At 34.4% G+C, this 15,084-nt stretch overlaps 2 protein-coding genes across 6 annotated transcripts; both read right to left on the bottom strand.

Annotated features, from left to right (window-relative positions):
* Nucleotides 1-276: 276 nt before the first annotated feature.
* Nucleotides 277-786, bottom strand: LOC136065592 (TMV resistance protein N-like). The gene has a single exon (XM_065769047.1). The coding sequence runs from the start codon at nt 784-786 to the stop codon at nt 277-279; it is 510 nt and encodes a 169-aa protein (XP_065625119.1).
* Nucleotides 787-4,543: 3,757 nt separating this feature from the next.
* Nucleotides 4,544-15,013, bottom strand: LOC112040874 (disease resistance protein RPV1-like). 5 transcript variants are annotated; one of them, XM_065769043.1, is made up of 9 exons: nt 14,711-15,013; nt 13,324-14,625; nt 12,427-13,247; nt 12,144-12,277; nt 10,955-11,338; nt 8,573-8,765; nt 7,932-8,086; nt 5,722-6,010; nt 4,544-5,162 (listed from the first exon to the last, which is right to left on the bottom strand). In XM_065769043.1, the coding sequence occupies exons 1-3, from the start codon at nt 14,993-14,995 to the stop codon at nt 12,480-12,482; spliced, it is 2,355 nt and encodes a 784-aa protein (XP_065625115.1). In that variant the 5' UTR covers nt 14,996-15,013; the 3' UTR covers nt 4,544-5,162; nt 5,722-6,010; nt 7,932-8,086; nt 8,573-8,765; nt 10,955-11,338; nt 12,144-12,277; nt 12,427-12,479. The 5 variants fall into 5 exon arrangements, with proteins under 5 accessions (XP_065625115.1, XP_065625114.1, XP_065625113.1 ...); XM_065769042.1 differs by having other exon boundaries at nt 5,722-6,000; XM_065769041.1 differs by having other exon boundaries at nt 5,722-8,086; nt 8,573-8,770.
* Nucleotides 15,014-15,084: the final 71 nt, after the last annotated feature.

The following is a 15,084-nucleotide window of genomic DNA, read 5'->3' as shown; positions in this document are numbered from 1 at the left end:
TTTTTTTTTTTTGTCCATATTGAGTAATTCAGTAATAGACTACCATGCCTCATACAATGCAAAGGCTCTTCCACCAAAGTCAAACTTGAGCTTATAATTCCCTAAGTCATAATATACATACAAGGGACAAATAGAAATTTTCTCTAGTTAATCAGATTAGAAAAAGCAAATAAAATCTGTCATGTTATTCCACGGGAAAGTCAGCAAAGCTTTAGTGCAGAAAAATTACCATATTGATGATAATGTGAACAAAAGTACTCTAGCGAAAGACAAATGTTACCTATCATGTAAATCCCATCCAGAGATATTGCCCACTTCTTTCAAAGCAGCTTTCCATGCTTGCACATCCCCTTTGTTAATCCTGGGATCTTTTTCATGCTTCTCAAAGGCTTCAGCAAGAGCACCCGTCTGATTCCGTACATCGGAGGAATCAACATGGTAAAAGATGGGCAAAACTGTCAACTTGGTCTCTTCTATGCATTCAAAAATCTTAGCTAGTTGAATCAAGCACCACCTTGAAGAAGCAGAGTTTGTTGAGAGAACGATGATTGCATACTTGGACTCTTCTATTTCTTTCAAGAGCTGCGAAGAAATATACTTTCCTTGCTCAAGTATCTCATCATCATCCCCGAAGGTGATAATACCCTTTTGTCTCAAAGCAATATAGAGATGGTCTGTAAAATTTTTGCAGGTGTCAACTCTGCAAAAACTAAGGAACGCATCGTATTTCAAAGAAGAAGAAGAAGAAGAAGAAGAGGAGGAGGAGGAAGCTGTTTGAGTGGACATAAAAGGATATGGAAGAAATTGGATCAATGTCCAAAAATTTCAGTCACTGAAAAAAAGAAACAAAGAAATAGATTTCGGTGCGTAAACTGAAAAGCTGTTGACGGGAAAATCTTAGAAGATGAAAGCCAAGTGAGGTTGAAAATTGAGAATTGGGTTAGCTTAGCGTTGAGCTGCAAAGAAAGGGAAGAAGAATAAAGATAAAGGTGAGGTCAGCATGAGGATGATGACATTGCAGACTTGCAGTTCTGGAGAGAGAAGGAAAACAAATTAACAAAAGAGATTGTCGGAGTTGGTGCGCTCTTCTTTCTTTTTCTTTTTTCTTTTTTTTCTTTTTATTGGAATTCACTACCTCGAAATTTATAAAATGTGTGGTTTGTCTTTGTCAAGTCAACAAAGCAGTCTTCCTTTCCATTAAATTACCATTTACATTATTCTATAATATATATATATATATAATATGTCTATCATTTACATACTTTTTTTTTTCTTTTTGTTAAAACCATTTACATACTTAAAGTTTAGTCATTTATTAATTATACCTTAATTTTTAAATACATAAATTGGACTCATAACATTATGTAGCGTTTTATTCGTACTTTATTCCTATGAAGAAAAAAATTTATTAGATCAACATTAGTATTATTATTGAGGCAAATGATCGTTCTTTAGTTCTTTATTTGTTGGAGGAACTCATGCAACATTAATTTGCATGCACATGCACAATAGACTTAGACGTAGTTATTCTTTCTCATACAAGATGCAACTACATATCATATACTATACAATAAAAATTAGGTTTAAAGTCCGTGGTTGCGCTAAATAGTTTTACCAAATTGTAGAAATTTTATTAGATTTTTAAAAAAAATAGATATTATTTTAGATATAATTTTTCTTCTCCTATAATTTCTAAGTTGATAAAAATCAAAAAAAAAAAAATTGGATATAAATCATAATTTGATTACAATCCAAATTCTTCATCTAATCATTTTCTTATTATAATATCTAAGTTGAAAAATAAAATATTAATTAAAAAATAGCAACAAAAAAAATCTTACATATTAATCTTACACGTTTTAGATTTAGATTTAAAAAAAATAATAATTATAATTGCAGAAATTTTATTATATTTTTAAAAAATAGATATAATTTTTTTCCTATAATTTCATGCTCATATGCTATTCTATTTTTTGGGTAAATTTTAATAATTTTTTTGATCTCTTACACAGAATGCACTAAAAAATTAAACATGTGACTCTGGGCTTACTTAACTTAGGAAGCACTTCCCAAATCCAACTCCCACAATACATTCTAACATATATTTAGATCCAAAAAACATAAAACAATTACCCAGAGATGATGTTGCTCTGTTAGGAATGTAGACTCCATAATGAACTTTAACAACCGGATTATTAATATGGACTTCAAAATGATGGCATATCATTTGTAGCACAGACTTCATGTCCCCTACCCATTGATTGCAAACTTTTATCCTAAAAACATAAAACAACGTTCATTATAGAGGCTACATACAAAAATAGTTGTTGCTATGGAGGATAGGGATGGAGGGAGAACATTATAACTTATTAATGATAATGGGTGGAAGTTTGAAGTTGTGTTTGTGAGAATTTGTAGATAGAATTTTTTTAAAGCGATAGTTCATCGTAGTTTATCTTATCCAATTGTTAACTTTTTTTTTTTTTTTTTTTACTGGCAATATCAGTGGTTAGTTAAGGAATACGAAAGAATTTTGAGCAATTAAATTTTTTTTAATAAAAATAAAAGATAATGATTAGAAGTTAAGAGTAAAAAAAAATTGAATTCAAAATAGGAGAATGTGTACCTAGGATTTGAAGAGGCATGCTAAATTTTAGGAAGATGGGTGAACATAGATTTAGAAATTTATATTTTTAATTATATTATCAAAAAAATATTTTTAAAAATTTATATATAATTTTTTTTATTAAGTCATGCATCGCACGGGCATAATACTAGTATCCTCTAAAAGTTTAAGAAAAATTCCTTGAAAATCTTAACCCACATATACGGTGGCTCTTATAATAATTTGCCTAGCATTGATGGCCTTGTTTTATTGATATTGATGACTTTATCATGAACAAGTTTTGATGTGGCATGTTAGAAGCAATTTTCCTAGACTAATTGAGCAATTGCTTGGAAGATAATGGTTAAAGGTGACTCTCTTGTGAACAATGTTGATGTGGCATGTCAAAAGCTATATTTATAGTCTAATTGAGTGACGGTTCTCTTCTTTATCTCCGTCACTTTCTCTTCTCTCTCTTTTTTCACTACTAAATTGTTTTTCTTCTCTCTCTTGTCTCACAATATGGAAAAGTGGTCAAAATGTAGAACAAATTAGGAATTTGTCTACGTTTAGTTGCGGTGGGTTTAGAGTTAAGAAAGAAGAAGAATTAGAGAGAAGTTAAGGCTATTTAATTAGGGCTGTGCGAATAGTACCCATGAACAATAACCTTAGAAAGAAAGAAGAGAAAGAGAGAGAAGAAACTAAACGGACTTGCAAGGCAAATTAAAAATTGTTTCAACCCTAAAAAACTCATACTTAGACCATTAAAAGGGCACGTTTTTCACTTCAATTGGACTTCACACGAGAACCTAATAAAATAATTCTTGAATAGATGAATTTGCAAAATAATAGCATATTAATCTTCCATGACTCCATCAGGTCCAAATCGTAACTTCCAAGCAAAAAAAATTGAAAAATTCTAGGGACATACCTAATTGTATCCCAATTTCATAATTGTTAACTTGTGCGTTTATAAGTGGACACTTTCTACACGCCACTTTTCATTGACCACTCATAATCGCACAAGTCTATAAATTATGAAATTTAATGTGAGAATGTGTGTCCATTAGCAGCTTCAACAAATTTAGATGCTAAGAGCATATATGCTAAAGTGGAAACACAATAACAAATGCACAAGATGCAAATCCGCACTCAAATGCCAATAGGCTAGTTAATCTTTCTCGCATAGGATGCAACTATGTTAATGCAAGTGCAAAACCAAAATTATTTTAGAATTTACATTTTCAGATTTTTGTATTTATCTCACAGGAAATTGGATAATTGTAAACTTTTATTCGGATATGGATTAAATTTGAGATTAGATAGGGATTAGTGTTTGAGTTCAGTTAAGATTAGTTTTCATTAGTTTTTATCTTTTACCATTTCTTTATTTCTTGAGAGCTCTAGCTCTACAAAAGAGCCTTAGTTTATTTGTATTGGAAGATAGACATGATTAATGAAATTCATATCGGATATTTTTCAATAGTTGGGTGTTGATTCCTAACGCCTTAGGTGATGATTCCAAGTGACCCTAAGTGTTGATTCTTAAGTTTATCTTTACTTTCCTTGTTACTTTCATTTTTGTCCAGCATCATATGTTCTTTGAAATTTGGAATTCCTAGTTGAAGTTTGAAATTCCTTGAAAAACTTAGTTCGTATATACCACTCTCATAATAATTGCCTAGTGCTAATGGCCTCATTTTAATGGTGACTTTCATGTGAACAAGGTTTGATGTGTGGCACATCAGAAGCTATATTCCTGGTCTAAAGTGGGAAATACAATGACAAAACAGGGATGAAATACAAAGGTGCTAAAGTGGGAAGCCAATGACAAATGCAACCATCAAACATGTTAAGAAATTATAGTGTTAAGCGCCTGGTCTAGGTGCATCTCCTTACTCCTCAAGACTCAAAAATTGTTGCATATACACAACAGAATTGTGAACGACTCTTGTTTTTATCATTTTGGATAATTCAGAAATTATTATTGATATGAAACACACCAATACAAACAGAAACACTTGAACACTCAGAGTTTAGCTAGTCCACTACAACAAAGGCATCTACCCTGACATAAACTCCTTTCTCAGCATGAAAACAGTGTTATATCATCCCAACCCATTTCTACAAAGAGACGCAAGTCTTTAGACTAAACTACAGCCCCTGATTGGTGCTAATCATACCCAACATCTTGTTTTTACAAACAAAACAATCACAAAGCTAGCTACTAGTAAACTTTTAACCAAAGGTCATGAAGGATGAAACAAGGCACAAACCAGTTACAACGGAGAACTCTGTTTAGGATAAAGTTGCAGCCACTTCCTTTAAACATCAACCTAAACTTGACATCTTTTCTCAAACTCTTTGTATGCTTTCCTCTGTATTGACCTCTCCAAGAATTCTTGAGTTTCTCTGAGATAATAAGGAATTTCTGAGGCTCTTTCCTTTGATACTCCGGCTACCCACATGAGTGCCTATTAGGCCCAAGCACGTCCCAAAGTCGACAAGAGGCATATCATGATGACATCTAGGACACACCTCTGCCCATTCTTTCATCCTGAAGAAAAATGCATCATGATATTAGTCATGCCAAAAACATATGGGCAACACCCAAAAGGATGTGATACATACTACTAAGCATATGCAATTACAGTACAAAATCAGTTTACATGATGTGCAAACAGCAACGTGAAAAAACCATGCAATCAATTAGCACTAGGAAAAGCCTCTGAACAGTTACTAAATTTCAATTTGCATCCCAGGATGAATTTTTCAGAATATTTTTCATTTGTTTTCCATTTAGTGCTACCCCCAATAATGTGTTCATTTTCCACCTTGTAGTCACATCTCACCATCTTGACTTTAGCCATTACTAGTCTTGTGCAATTTTGAATTTTTGCTATATAGATAAGGTGGTAAAAGTCTCTCTTGGCAAGCAAGCCCATTTAATTCCTTGAACAAACCCAAGAAGGTTTAACACATCCAACTACATGCTGCATGGCCATGGTTTAAGCATTTTGAAATAGTTGTCAAGCAAAAAATGCAGTAAGTAATATTCATCAGCAAACCCTCTACACCATTCTCAATTAACCTAGATGCAAATCCACAACTATTACCATGGGAAGATACAAGTCCAAAGCATGGCCAAACTGACTGAAATGCAACTGCACATTATCCATAGTAGCTTCAATTGGAATACATCCTATGAAAAGCCTCTTTCCCCACTAGCAGCTGAACCCATCAAAGGACAGCACAGTCATCAGCAGAAGCAGAACCAACCACCATTTCTGCATCATCAGCAAGTCCTCTTTACGTCCAGAAGATAACACTCAATTTACTGGCATTTGCCCAGTTACATGACCATGATCTGCAGGAGATGCAGTGTCCACAATAATCTGCACACCCCTCGCCCCCCCAAACAAAAAAAAAATTGACAACTTGAGAGCCAATATATTAGCATAATTCTAATTTACAGCAAGGACATCCTTAATGACTGTAAGAAGAACTAATTGATGTCTAGTAAAATGGAGCACCAAATTAGAAAACACAAAGATGCTTGGGAATTAATTGAAAGTCATAGCATCTATGAACAAAGTTTCTTTGGCTGTTTCATTTACTGAGGTATTTTTAAAAACCCACCAGAGAAATAGAACATTAAGAATTTCAAAAACTGTGGTTTGCTAGCATTGAGGTTTGTATAAAGCTTCTCATTCTATCATTTTTCCTTAATTAAAAAACCATTGTTTAAGTTTAAGGAAAAAAAATAATACATAAGGGCTCATATAACTTTTGAAAATATATTTTATAGTGCAGGTTGAGATACAGAGAATAGTACAAATCATGCACATGAGATCTATCAACACAATTCCAAATTGGCACATTGTCCCATAAAAATTTCTGTGGACACCAGCATTGTACCCAATCCCACACAGATCATCTATACAAGCAGTATGCTTCTCTCATATGTTACTTCCATGACCACTTAAATGATGTGAAGTGCTGGCAATCACATATTCTAATTTATTTTTCTTTTCTATCTGTGCCAATCTAATTCAACTATAACTTACAAACAAAAAGCCTCACGAACCTTATAAGTTTTAAATGTTTATGATGTTTATCTAAAAGAATAGAAAGCATATACATATGGCAATGTCAATCTATCTATTTCTGAAGTAAGGTTGCACATTTTGCAATAAAATTCCCCATGTTTATAAATTTCTTAAACTTCAAATCTTCGATAATCAACATCCACATCCCACCAATAATTAATCAGTAAGCTAGAATGCCAGAGTCAATTTGACTGGCCAAAAACTATATATGATCTAAAATCAAATTGTGATGTCCTTAACAGAAGTGCACAAATCTAAAATCAAATCAAAAAATAAAAGACAGATTATGTAGGACAGATCTAAGTTTGGAAAATTTGATTCACAAGGAAATTTTAAAATGAATAAATATTTTTGAAAAATGAGGTAGTGTTCATGTGGGTAAAAGGGATGGAAAAGTAATTTCTCACCAAATCACAAAGAAAAGTAGAAATAATTGAGATCTTTTATATAAATTTATGACAAAAGGAAGAGCACAGAAGTAATGAAGGCAGAAGTGTGAGTAGTGGAAATGTTATTCTAAAACTTGTTTTCCCTCATCTTTAAGAATGGGATCAAGGGGTTGTCTCAGTCTCTCAAGGTCAAATTCCTCTTTAGAGATTTTAGTTCTACTAGGTCTTGCCTCATAATTACAGTTTTGCTTTTCTTTTCTTTTTTGGCTATAATCAATCATCAATTGGCGAATGAGATCCCAATTATCAGATAAAGGGGTCACGCAATGCCTTATAATTTGCTTAAACTCTACATATCACCATGTTGTTAGAAGAGTAAGCCCGCGCTTCTCACAATCAAGGTTGACTAATTTCAAGCAATTGAATCCTCAATGCTAGAAATTGATGCTTATGTATTTTCTGGTAGTCCAGCCTTATTTTGATTTTGTTAATATTTTTCAAGGAATAATGAGCTCATAGTATAATCATGATTCAAATTATTCAATGCCAAACTCCCTTCCAAAGTGAAATTGAACCACTTAGAATCAGAAAGCCCCTAATTAAAATCTAGAATCACAATAAGAAATTGCATATATAAGCACTAACAACCAATAGCCCAGCCCCCTTCTCACAGCCTGAAGACCTTCCACCTCAGCCAAGCCAAGGAGCACACAACTTCATTACTGTGCAACGTACCAGCCATATAAACTAGAAAAATTGCCTCAAACTTAAATACAGCCCAAAATTGAACATCAAATTACAAAACCAACATGGTAAATAGTAGCTTACCTGCTGAACCAGAGCCACCGTAGGGGCGAAAAGATGCATACCTTCTTCCTGGGCTTCCTTATCAAGTGACTCAGCTTGTGTATAAGCAGTACAGCAATGTGGGTCTTCCCACAAACTGTCCCCAAATAAAAAATTATATTCTCCTCCAAAGGTTTCTGGCATTGCTCCAATGGTACCATCAGAAAACATATATACAAAACGAGATTAGCTACAATCAGTTATACTTTCTTAGTAAAAAAAAATTGCATTTTATGTTAAGGAAAGAAAGTTCTAGCAAAGCCAAACACAACTGGCTTGCTGGAGCCATGCTTATGTGTTCTGAAAACAAAACCATAAGAAAGCATATACCCTACAATTTTGTCACTTGTCCAGTTTCTATGAAAAATACAGGATAAGAAAACAAAATTTATATGTTTCAAAAGAAACCCAGAAAGTTGAGAACTCAAGAACTAAGCCCAGCACCACTATTTCAGCCCATATTAGTTGAGCGTTATGATTCCCCAAAACTAAAACATCAAAACGAGATAAAATTCAAAGCTTTGTAACCTTTCTACATTAATTTTCCTCAAGTTTCCTTGCAGCCAAACAGATAAATAGTCACATACACAAAGACAAATGTTTAGATGAATATGTATACATACACATGCTTTCAGGTGATCTTTGTGGGATTTTTTTGATCTTTTGAGTTCTGAAACCTGTTCCACTCCATCGTCATCATCAGCCTCAACCCCAAAGACACCCAAAGACCGTGTAGTGGTGGTAGTAGCACAAAAACCCGTACTACTGGCAATAGGATGATCATCTCTGCTGTCAAGCATCCCATGGCCCATTTATCTGATCTTGGTTTTTGAATGACAAATTAGACAATGAGAAGTTTCTAATTCCAAATTGTCAAGAATCATGTTTGGATGCACTAGTAGACTAAAAAAAGTTGCATAGTTAACAAGTAAAACTAAATAAATAAAATAAAAGTTTAAGTTGAGTACATTAATAAAGATGATTCTGATCAATAATAAGACAATTAAAGAATAAAGAATAAACTATAAGTTCATTCAGTATATTCAACTTAGGAATTCAACCATTAGTCATATGGATTTGTATGTGTACTAAAATGGACTGAATAGACCAAAGTGGACCAAACAGGACCAATGTGGACCGAATTGAACTGAAGTGGACTGAATTGCTACACTGATGTGGCTCAACAAGAGCGTAAGAGTAATAAATGATATGCTTCAATTTTTAGATATTATATGATTTGTATCAAATAATTATTTTCATCTAATAATACATGAATATTTGAACACCATCAAGAATCATCTACCAAATAAATCTTAATTAAATTAGTAAATCTACTTAATATTATATATATGATCATAACATCACTCATGAAAATTTTTAAGTGTATTGAAGGAAAACACTTGTCTGGAATCCACTTAGGTCCAATTCTCTAGTTTCTATACAGAGCAAACCTCCTCTGGAGGACATTGGAGAAAAAGATAAACCTATTAGGGCCAAGGGGCATTTAAACAATGCTGTAAAAAATGTGATGTTAACAATACCATAAGTTCCCTAGTATCAGATGTTGAGACCAACTATATTCTGAATGCAGTTTGTCAAAAAGATTGTGGAGTGAAGTTATGAACAGATTCATCATAGACTCTCCCAAAACAAACTGAAATAAGGTTGCTGAATGGGGGTTGGAAAGTTTAAAAGGTAAGAGTCTTAAAGCTTCCTTATGTAAGTTAGCATGGCAGGTATTAAATACCATGTTGAGGAAAGACCACAAGAAGTAATGAAGACCAAAACAAATTCTGATTTCAAATTAAAGACAAGACACTTCTGCATAGACACACACCACACTTTGCTTACACAATAGACACACACATCAACTTTTGCCTTTTAAACTTTTCCAAAACTAAATTCTTATAATGCACACACCAACTCACTTGCATTTGCTCTGCACAACAGACACATGCAATTTACTTTACCACACTCACTCTTGTAAGGACATATATACTCACACTAGGAATTGGTGCTTACACTTCACACACCAAATAAGCGCCATCGCTTCCCATTTATACTTGGTTCAAGTTGGTTAAGTTACCGACTTTGATATTTCTAGCCCAGTAACAGTAAACTGCTCTCTCCATGCTTCTAGACATCCTAAAGTTGTGGCTGGACTTTAATTGTGCAAGAGAGTCTTGTAGAAAGAAAATTCCAGAGAGAGAGCAAGAGAGAAATTTCTAGAGAGAGAGAGAGAGAGAGGCGGTGTTTGATTTTTAACACACCATTTATGGAGTCATAGAAATGCCAGAATTCATGGAGGGAATATTTTAAGTGAGGAGCAGTTGAAGAAATGCGAGATTGGTGTAAGGATGGCAGTTAGAGGGAATTTCATAGACTCTAGCAAAGACTAGCATGAATATATCTCTATGTGAAAGTTGGAATATTCCACTATCATTTCTCAAAATAAAGCCAGGGAATCCTGCCAGTCGTGCTGAATTGTTTCCTGCCACTGTGTTTCCTGCTACATCTATAATTTTTATGCTAGGTGCTGTTGTGATTGAATTTGGTGTCCTAGTAAGAGTCAATATTGCATTCGGAAAATCCAGAAAGTGTTTCTTTAAAGAGAGTTTTGCTCTGCTTCAAATATGTCTATATCATGTCTAGTTGTTCTGTTGTTGCTATTGTTATGTTGCGTATTGCTTTGTACTGAGTGTTTTCTTAATAATATTTTTCATTCATCCCCAAAAAAAAAGACTAGGCCCAAGTTCATGTAGGTATGCAACCTTGGAAAATTTGACCGATAGGAAATACACAAGTTTGGTATAAATTTCTGCTCACTGTTGAAGTATTCATCCACAGAAATTTTGAAAAAATCCAAATGAGGCAGTACTGATGTGACTTATGAGTTGAAGTTACACCATGGGGAAGTAGTATTTAATCAAATCACAAAGAAAAGAGGAAATAAATGAGCTATTTGAAATAAATCTATGACAGAAAACTAGGGGGTGGAAGCATACCAGTAGCTTAGAAGGAAAATCTCAAAAGTAATGAAGGCAGCAATGCAAGAGGAAATGGGACATATCATTTTCCCTCATCCTTAAGCATGGAATCAATGTGTAAACTGAGTCTTTTAGGCTGAACTTCTTCAACATAGCTTCTAAATCTACAGGGTCTTGCTTCACAATTACAATTTTGCTTATATCTTTCTCCATTATCAACCATCAATTGACAAATGAGACCCCAATTATCAGATAAAGAAGTCATGTAGCAGTGACAAAGCCCACACTTCTGCACATTCAAGCTTTGGCAGTTGCTAGCAATAGAAGCTTCCATGCAATTGTATTGATTCAACCAATCAGGACGTGATCCACACAATATATAAGACTGCCACATCAATGCACCTAGATGGAACCACTTGACATCAGTTTCCAAATGACAAATAAGACGATGAGAAGTTTCTTATTTAGAATTGACGAGGATGGTAGTTGGATGATCGTAGTCTGATAAAGAAGTGCATTAAAAATATTATTTTGACCAGCAATAACCAAACAAATGATATAATTGATAGCATAGTATCCATCTACTGCAAATATTCTAAAGAAAGAAATTAATATTATAGCTTTACTCTATTAACTCAACAGAGCTAACTTGTTATATAGACACATGCACATCAGGAGTTCAAGACAAAATTTCATCCTTAAATCAAATTATTAAAATAAAAACAGAAAATAATGATATTTTGTAAGTTTGTTATATTGGGACCCAGAAAAACAAGTCAGAACTCAGGAACCTAATTCAACTGTTTCAGGCCTAATTCAAGGACAAACTCAGCTCAAAATACAAATACCAAAAAGGAAAATTTCCACAACTTTCCAATCAACCAAGCAATGGGTGGTGTGGTGTGAAGTCAAAATAAAAAAAGAGAAAAGAAGGGTCCTTTAAGTTTTAAAATAGTTGTCCTACTTCGAAATGATAAAATAGTTGCATTAGTTCTATTGTACACGACAAGAAAGCTTTGCATATAACTTTATCTACTTTGTTGCAATTTAACTTCTCTTGGAAACAGAGGCCCAAATTTTCTTCATTCCATTTGATTTTACAACACTGGAGTACCATGCATTTATAATCTATTGCATTCTCCTATGGAAAGTTGTAGTAAACTAAATACTATAAAAAGAGTGCAATAACAGAGAGTTCCGAATATACCATCAAGCACAATTGAACAAAAATGACTACCATACAATCAATTCCACATGCTTTTTCATCAGCCAGCAACGTGTCAGTTTCTCCTTTTCAACAAAGTCCAAATAATATACTTCTTCATATCCAGTATGAGGTAGCTGGCAGAAATGAGAAAACAAATTACCAAACTAAAACGAACCTTGTCATAGAATAAGAAGAAAAGAAATTCAACGAATTTTAAAAAAGAAAGAAAGAAATATAAAGCTACCAACAAGCTCCATAAGAGGGAGAAAAGATATAGACTTACAAAATGTCAAAGACAAGAAAGTTGATCAGCCAATTTCATCAAAGCTACCAATTTCACTGGGATTTCTCTTCCTCGCAATCAGAGTCACCTTGTTCTTGTGTGCTTGAATTCCCAAGCCTTCCCAAACGTGGAATTAATCTTTCAATCAGATTGGGGAGTCTTATCCTCTTTGGGTGTGGTTCGTCTACATCATTAGAGGTAGCTTCTCCACTACGTCCAGCCCCTTCCCCATCAGAGTCATCACGGCTTCGCTTAGTTTTGGTATCTTTTTCTGAATCGTTAAAACCATCCTCATCGTAAGGGGTGATGATGCAGCTGCTAGGCCGAGCCTTAGTTTGGTTTATTAAGTCTTCAATGTCTTCCTCGGATACCAGATGGGCCCCGCATTTTGTAACCTCTAAGCCTGGACCGAGGGGTTCAAATTTAACTTCAATCTGGCTGAATCCGTCGTTAGCGTCGACTTTATTCAGTATTTTTTCTCCCCAGTGCGCAAGGTGTCCACCGGAATAATAGTTCAGCGAAAGCTGATACGATTCAATCTTACCAAATTTCTTGGATATAGGAACATCATCTCCGACTAATCCATTAAAGAAACACGAAACACCATTCATATCTTCATATTCTTGAATTTGAAGTTGGTGAAGTGGATGATGCTTGCGGAATACAAAAACAGCGCACACAGCGATTCCCATCAATTCGTTACGGAATATATCTGAGGGCACTTGCAGATTCACTGAACCCCCCACATTTTGGTGGCTAAACCATTTCGGAATTTCACTCCCAGGAATCTCGAGAGAGTAACCATCATACTTATACTGAACCTGAAACATACAATTCATGATGCTAAGAACTTCACATGTGAGAGAGAGGGAGAGAGGGAGAGAGAGAGAGACAGACCTGGTTATTAATGATATGACGTCTTAGCATTGTTGAAAACAGGTCACCGTAGTCTTGATTCTTGATCAATTTGTTGCAACCGAAAAGAGAAAAACACGGCTGAAAATCGGATTCTGGTCTTAATGATAATGTTTCCAGTGAGGTACAGTTTGTTGCTTCAATATGCACAATATTTAATGGAAGCTTGGGCAACATTCGAAGATGAGTGCAACCACCCATTTCAAGCCTTATCAAATTAGATAGTTGAATGATACTTTCAGGAAGGCAAACAAAATTATTTCCCCCTAGATTTAAATGTTGTAAAGATGACAAGCACCCAAGACCATTAGGAATTGTCTGAACATTGCAATAACTTAGATTAAGATTGGTCAAAGAGCATAAGCCTATTAAAGAACGCTCTAGCATGCCCGTGAGCTTATTAGATGATAGCCCCATGCATCCGGAGAGAGATAGTACTTTGAGATCTTTTAAGTGAACAACGGATGAAGGTAGGCCCGTTATAGCAGTCCCACTCAAGTCTAACACCTCCAAACCTTCGATTTTTCCCAAATTTTCTGGCAATTCATCAAGTTTTGAGCAGCCAGATAAATTGAGATTTTTTAAGTGAACAAAGGATGAAGGTAGGCCCGTTATAGCAGTCCCACTCAAGTCTAACACCTCCAAACCTTCAATTTTTCCCAAATTTTCTGGCAATTCATCAAATTTTGAGCAGCCAGATAAATTGAGATTTTTTAAGTGAACAACGGATGAAGGTAGGCCCGTTATAGCAGTCCCACTCAAGTCTAACACCTCCAAACCTTCGATTTTTCCCAAATTTTCTGGCAATTCATCAAGTTTTGAGCAGCCAGATAAATTGAGAGTTTTAAGAGACATCAAACTACAAATTGCAATAGGGAGACTCGAAAGGTTTTTGCAATCTCTTAAATCCAATTCTATAAGGCCAGCGGAGTGTATCACTAATAATGATAGATCTTTTATAGCAGTCTCACTCAAACAAAGTTTCCACAAACGTGGCATATTTTCCACAATATATGGAAATTTCTTTAGTCTTGAACAACCACTAAGATTGAAAAATTCAAGAGCTTCCAAGTTGATCTTGTGAGGAAACCTTTCGAGACATTTACAATCATTCAAATCCAATTGAATAAGCCTTTTGAGATCTCCAAGAGATGCATGTATCTTATAGAGTCTTGTACAACGTTGGAGGATCAATTTCTTAAGATTTAGGACTCCACTAAGGTCCGGGATCTCAATCAAGTTTTGAGAATCACTTAAGTCAATGAGTTTTAACTCATTTAAAATCTATTATAAACCAAGAAATAATTAGACAAACTCATGCCTTAATGAAAATGAAGGAAAAACACATTTGCATAAGTGAAAATCTTACCATAATTCCTTTCCATAGTTGTTTGATGTCACTGTAACGCATTCTTAGTTCAACAAGTTTGTTTAGTTGGAAACTGGTTGGCATGGATTTTAAAGGATATCCATGCCAATCTATTATGCGTAACTCATTAGAAAGATAACTGAGACCTTGTGGAAGTTGGATAGGAGCTCCAATGTAGTTTTGCCAAGGATGCACATAACCAATTTTAAGAAATCTCAAAATTTTCATCTTTGAGAAGGTTTCAGCGCTCAAGCGTTCCTTTGCTTCAATAGGCATGTTTAGCATTATGCCTTCAACTACTTCTGTTCCCTAGTAACCAAAAACAATGAAATTAGAAAAAATTTAGAAGAATTTGAAAGAAGATATATATTTAT

This window comes from Quercus suber, unplaced genomic scaffold (assembly GCF_002906115.3).
Source record: "Quercus suber isolate HL8 unplaced genomic scaffold, Cork oak 2.0 scaffold_1037, whole genome shotgun sequence".
Lineage (NCBI taxonomy): Eukaryota > Viridiplantae > Streptophyta > Magnoliopsida > Fagales > Fagaceae > Quercus > Quercus suber.
This window is presented reverse-complemented; position numbering and strand designations above follow the sequence as displayed.